The sequence below is a fragment of the Anopheles stephensi genome, chromosome 2 (genome assembly GCF_013141755.1).
Source record: "Anopheles stephensi strain Indian chromosome 2, UCI_ANSTEP_V1.0, whole genome shotgun sequence".
Classification (NCBI taxonomy): Eukaryota; Metazoa; Arthropoda; class Insecta; order Diptera; family Culicidae; genus Anopheles; species Anopheles stephensi.
Window position 1 is genome coordinate 6,363,008 of NC_050202.1, and position 6,779 is coordinate 6,369,786.

At 48.0% G+C, this 6,779-nt stretch overlaps 1 protein-coding gene across 1 annotated transcript; it reads right to left on the minus strand.

Moving 5' to 3' along the window:
* Positions 1-2,452: 2,452 nt before the first annotated feature.
* On the minus strand, positions 2,453-4,189 carry LOC118506208 (nucleolar protein dao-5-like). The gene has a single exon (XM_036043016.1). It carries the CDS (start codon positions 4,187-4,189, stop codon positions 2,453-2,455), a length of 1,737 nt encoding a protein of 578 aa, XP_035898909.1.
* Between the last annotated feature and the right edge of the window lie 2,590 nt (positions 4,190-6,779).

Consider the following 6,779-nt stretch of genomic DNA (forward strand, 5'->3'; position numbering starts at 1 on the left):
TTCTTTCCCGTGGGGTTTTGGGGGCTGTTGGCAAAAAAGTGCCATGGTCGCTGCATGTTCGCCAGCGCTCGATGACGGCGGTGGTGCAGCCCTGAGCAAATACACGAATCGCACGAACTGATAAATTTCGCGAGCGGACATAAATTGCCGGAAGATCTGCACCTTTCGGCCGGCGTCGCGTTCGTGAGCGTAGGATCCGGTCCGGAGCGTAGGTCGAGGAATTCATTTAAAATTCCGATCTGTGCCACTCGAGGGGAAGTTCGAGTTCGAGAAAAGGGTGCTGAGGCTGAGGAGGAGACACCCGACGTGGCGAATTATCGGATCGGAATATGATCGCTACATCGTGGCTGGATCGTGGATGCACGCCCGGTAACGATCATCCTTTTTTGCAGATGGGTAGCCCGTTACATCGGCGATCGTGTAGATTGTGGATGAGTGTCTCGGGAAAGTAGAACATATAATCCGGCGGAAAGCGTAATGCGATCAGACAGTTGGATTTAATTTTTTTTTTCAACATTTAGATGGATTTTTGAACTTAAAACTATATGTCTCTGTTCTTTATATGTCTTCCAAAGAGTTTGCGTAGAATATAAAACTGCAAGTGTAGTCAACAAAGAAGAGATAATAGAATACATAGTCTTAAGGGGCCTCATGAGTCCAATATTGTTTTGTTAGGTTCTTAAAGATGTCGGCACTACTTCAGAGTTCTTCTTCTTCTTCTTCTTCTTCTTTGGCACTACAATCTCGAGAGGTCTCGGCCTGCCATTTCTGGCTTTCTGTGACTTAATTTTACCCGTAGAAAAGTAGTCAGCCTTTCGTACGGGGAGACGGTCCGGATGGGATTTGAACCCCGGCCCTGCCGTGTGAAGACCGGCGACGCTGTCGCCTCGGCCACCGGACCGCCCCTTCAGAGTTCTTAGTATCTCATTAATGTACTATCGACATAGAAATTTTTTAATGAAGAATTCTTCTGAATATTCAAGGATCTCCAAGGATGCATAAGACTGTTTAACGAAGTAAGTCTCCCTTAGCCGCTCTCCACCAGTAAAACGATAAAAACCCTTTGGCTGCAAAACTATACACATGGTACCGCTTCAGGAACACGTTTGTACTCTGTCTGTTAATTCTTGTGACAGCGAACAAGCCCAATACAGGGTACAATCCTTCCCACAATGATCCGTAAAAGCATGAGCACCATCTTACAAAAACTTGCTCCTCGATCTGTAATTCCCCCCGAAAAATCCTCCCAAAATACAAACCTACAATCTCTTAACATATGCAACTCCGTAAGTGTACGCCCTTTCAACAAAGTCAGAGCACAGAGTGTGCCCCGCAGACTGTGTAATGCAAAGCAAACATACGGTAGCATACAGAACCGCACAGTGCACACACCAAACACGGCTTGCCGCATAAATATGCATAAGTCGAGGGATGAGAAGAAGTTGTTCAGCCAGCTCAACCCGAACCTCGAACGCACTTGGTGTATCCGCCATACAGCCAGGTGCACGGTCTCTTTCTCTCTATATACCTTGGGCCTGCTGCCTAGAGTTTGAAAAATTACCACCACCCAAAAAACAACTGCTCCATAGCAACCGATGGTACACCGAAAATCGTTTTTCCTCCTGAACACAGCAACAACGACAACGGTACGGCACACTCGTTGTAACCATAAAATCTGCGTTTGGCCAGACACCCAAGTACCGATTTCACGTGAGCGTACGCGAGCAATGGGATACATTTTGCAACCGTATAAAACTTTTCTCACTATCAGCATTCCTGTGGGTTCCGTACCGCGTACTCGGGGTATTTCAACCCACTCGGTCGGTCGGTCGGTTGGAAGACAAACAATTTTTCGGTAGCATTTGCTTAACCGCATAAAATACACACCAGCACGCGGCCGGTAAACTATTTTGATTGTTTTAATTAAAACTACAGGGCGAGCCGGGATGTGGAACCCAACCTGATTTCGGGTTTGTAACAACAAAAAAGGGTTTGGCAATCATGAAAGCGATTCCTTTCGACTGCTGGCGAATAAAGATGCGATTGAATTGTATAAAACTGTTTTATTTAACATCAACAAATAACCTAGCAAATAAATAAGCGAACGCATAAAACGTATGACATTTAACGACTGTCTTGAGTCCTCCTTACTGGCGCGTTACCATTTACCCGTTTTACTAACATTTGGAACTGAAATACTAATTCCTCTTCTTCTTCGCCCCTTTTACTTGCTGTTTGTCTCCGCCAGCGCCTGCAACGATGCACTTGTTTGTACAACAAACAGGCACGTCAGATGCTCACCGATAGAAGCAGTACGTGGGACCGTGCACGACACGTCACGCGTTTGTTTACAAAACATTGGTACAGTTCGCACAGCTGACGACCGAACTGCACAACAACCCTTTGGGCTGTGGCCTTTGGGCTATTTGACAATTACCAGCCGTCACCCGCATCATCTCGAAGCGAGACACTTGCAGCTGCAATCTTTCCCGTGCCCGGCCGATCCCGACTTGTCCGCTGATTCCAGCTCGCGGAGCTTATTTTTCACCGATGCCCGCAACGATAATGGTCTCCGCCGACGCCGGTCTTTCGGTCGTCGAGAACGTGCTGAATAAATAGAAGCTCGCCTCCGGTGCGTGTCCATTTTGACGGCCGTCGGTTTTGACAGGTGCGTATCATCTGCGGGCGATGGTTTACTAGTGACAGCGGTCGGTGGTGGCGCTAGTGTCGCCGGAGAGCTTTTTTCCTTCTCATCCTTATCCTTTTTCGCCTTGATCGTCTCCTCCTCGACAGTCTGCACACCAAACACGTTGGCGAGCGCTTTCGAGGCAGCAATGAAAATGGGTTTAAACCGTTGCTTTAGATTCTTCAGTGCCGCTTTAAGTGGTTTGTGTTTGATAAGTAGATGAGCGCTCTCGATTTCGGTTTGCACCAGTTTCGCGATCAGCTGAGGCCAACCGTCCGGTTCTTCCTTCTTTCCCGACTGCACAAAGTTCTCTTCCATTGCGGAATCCCAGTCCGGCTCGGCCGAGTGAGCTGATTTTTCCTTTTCGTCTACTACTTTTATAGCATGGGAGTGGGTCGCGTCACTAGCCTTGCTCGGTTTAGTAGCTTTACCATCTAGTCTCTTTGTAGTTGTCTCAACCTTTGCCTTCCTTTGTTCTGTTTCTTGTCGATGCTTTCGCTCTTCCTCCATTTTATCCATCTCTTTTTGTTTTATAATTTTTTCTAGTAGTTTCAAAATCTTGGAGTTTTCCGATAAGTCCTCCTCACTTACTTTGACGCGATTCTCTGGTTTTGCTGATTGTTCGGAGTGGTCGTGTGCTGTTGGTTCCTTTTTCTTTGGAATGTGAAACACAACTTCATTTTCATGTGTTTTGTCTGATTTGTCCTTTGAATGTTCTAATGATTCGGTGCTCTCTTTACCATCCTTCGGAGAAATTGGCGCCTTTGTAGTCCCTCGCATTTTCTCATCCTTTTCTTCAGATTGTTTAGTAGTTTTAGTAGTGACGCTTGTTGTTGATTTTTCATCTTTCGGTTCGGTTTCTCTAGCACCGTTTAACTTTCGAGCTTCTGATCTTGCCTTATTACGCTCCTCTAGCTGCTTTCTCCGGAACTCTCTCCGAGCCTTAATCCACTTCCGGACAGGACCAACGCGTTCGTCCGATTTTGTCATCTTGCTACCATCCTGCTCACTAAATCTGCCCGGTTTGTTCGAGCTCGTCACTGTTTCTGGCTGTCGAGTGGTGGACTGACTTGCAGTTGTTGTCTGTCCCTTTCTTCTTCTAGAATCTCTGGACACCGGTTCCATCTCCTGGGACTCACTACACGGGTCACTATCGTGATCGGTAAATTTTGCACCACTGTCTTTGCCACAAAGTTCACACACTTCCGCACAATCGGGACCTTTGCAAACGATCCGGAAAACACACTGCTCACACTGCTTTCGGTCCGGCGCTCCCGGCCGGGCGGTAGTAAACAGAAAGCCTTCCTCACTCTTCTTCGCCACAAACAGCTGCGGATTGGCGGATAACTTTAGGTAAACTTCCACCGGCTTTCGACGCTGACCTTTATCGATATGATCAGTTTTTGGCGCACGGTGCTCATCGCTGCGATGGTGTCGATCGCCGGAGCAACCTACAGCCAAGCACCCCAGCAGCAAGCTTAAAGCGAGCAGACCCTTAACCATCGTACCGGACCGGAGCACATTCGGCGCTGACCTACGTCCGATAGCTAGTTTCGTTCAAATTGCTCACCGCGAAGAGTTTTATCGTTTTCACCCGGGGCTCTAACCGCACTGGCATACGGTACAGCTCCCCGGGCGCGAGTCAAATTGGTGTAGTTAAGCTCGCTCGCAGTTACGTGATGTTTGAGCCAGCACGGGTTAAGTAAACTGTCTCCGGTTTACCGTTTGCGCTGTGTGAAACGTTTTGTTTTTGTCCACCGTTTTTTGTACCCAGGGGGTAGGGACAGTTAATCCAACTACTCTCTCTCTCTCTCTCTCTCTATCTTTCGATATGTTGCGTAAAGGCAGAAGAAGAGCTCTGACACACCCCAGCCTTCAAACGAACCGCAGACCAGTTACAGGCGAGGGTGCTAGTATGATGTAGTTTGCTCCAACTCAAACACGACGAACAAGTCACCTTTTTTTTTTGGGGAGGGGGGGAACCATAGCTGCCACCACGCGGTAAGCACGCGCCAGGTCAAAACCGGAAACCGCAAGTGCCCGGCTGACGGCCCGGAGCGACGTCCAACATCCGGCGGTGAATCCTCGCCGATGGGTTTGCGTAATGGGACAAAGTGTAAGAAAAACTTTGCCCATTTCGGATGGCGAATGGCTGCAGTTGCAGATGGGACACTCGGTTCCTCGGCTGTGGACATCGCATGGGATCGGAAAAGTGGAGAAAAAAAAACACACACACACATACACATCGTTGCATCCGATGGATCGGCCAGCTGATGCGCAAAGTGGCAAACCAAATTTACGCCGTGGCGCGCTAAAAGCTTCCAGTTATTGCGAAGTTACCCGGGGAAGACCCCCCGGGAAAGTGCTACACACTCGGGTCTTCGATTAATGGGCCGAAACAGTAAGTAATTGCAGTAAATCAGAGCACAATGGCTTCGATTTAGTTACCGCGCGTTGAACAGCGGCAACTTTTTGGCAACCGGCTACTGGGGAATCGAACCAAACCGGGTTTTCGATGATGTATGGATGAGGGTTTGGAATCGTAACGAAAGGAGATTAAATGGGATAGGAATTTCTTTTTTCAGAGACTAATTTGCTAAGTAGATTTGTAGCTGAACTAACAATTAAAAAAAATGTTCTAGCTCGTAGGAACTGATAGGACATGAGACTCCTTACGGGATTATTCGGAAAAAATGCGAAATCAAGCCCAAACGGTGTATTCTAGCTTATCTTCTATTTACACTTATGCTCGAGTTAGCTTATCTTCTATTTCCACCCATGCTACACTGTGGCGCCATCTACCAGAATCGCGTGGTACTTCCGATGACAGCTAAAGCAGATTAAGGCTATTAAGAAGGTTCTGGTAAGCCATTCTACCCTACCTACTTTGATAGTATAGCCTTCTTGGACATGGAACAGGGATCTAGACCAGAATAGGATTACTTTCCGCAGATCACCATCTTGCCATCGCTCCAACTACATTATATCCTTATGCAACATTGATGCATACTGTGCCAAAAACTTTATCGCCATTTTAAAATGCCAAAGACCACACACGATTTTTTGGTGCTGCAGCGGCAATCGTTGTGTATTTTTTTCCTGGCCGATCTTCCCTCCCGATGTCAAAAACCGTCTACGGTATGCAGATACTAAAATCTCCCGCTCCATTCCGTCTCGGTGTCGCATATTTTGCGCGCGCGCACCACTGGGAGCAAACATTTTGTGGCCAAAACTTTTGAAAATTTATTGTCGCCAACTTCCACGCTTGATGTGCTTCCGTTCCAACGGCGTGGCATGCATACGACCAGAACGTTCCCGCGTTCAAAAATAGCCGGTTCAAGCTGGCTATCCGGCAAGACCAATTATCAACGGGTGGTATAGTGGTGATGAGTGATCTATGCCGGCCCATTTCGCGCACTCACACACACACACACACATGCTCCCCTTTAGCTTTCCCTCTTCTGCCCTTTTCAACCTCTTCTCACGGACAGAAGCGCCCATGGAGCTCCATATGTGTGGTGATGATGAGGATGAAGCAGCGCAAGTGGCGACCAATTAGTCCGGGACGCATCCACAGTGGCAGTGGTGGGCACGGCGAACAGAGAGACACTTCATATTAGGTGACATCAAAGTGCACGGCGCACGGTGGCAAACATATTTTCTGCGCTATTTATACAGAGTGCCGCGCATAATTTGCTCTCTCGCCCTGCCCGGGAAGCCGCATCGTTTTTTATTTCGTTTTTTGGACTCCCGCTTCAGGATCACTTCACTTTGAAGGTTGTACTTCGGTTGAGCGAATTGTGTGTGTGTGTGTGTGCAGACGAAGACGCATATTCTTCAGTTCCTTTGCTGAGATTTTGGCTCTGTTGTTTTCGAGCAATCCCTCAATCCCAAGAGTACTAGCAGCTGGTCGGAGATCCACGATCCCGGGCAGGTAATTAGCTGCGAAACAAATCATTCTACTCCGTCAAAGTCGAGGTCAAAGTTCGGCTCCGGTGGTAATTAGACGACGGTGCATCCAAGTCTGTGCGAGGCTTCTTCGGCCGTTCTTCTTAGGCGCCAGCCTCCCAGGAGTTTAGCGTAAACGATCAGC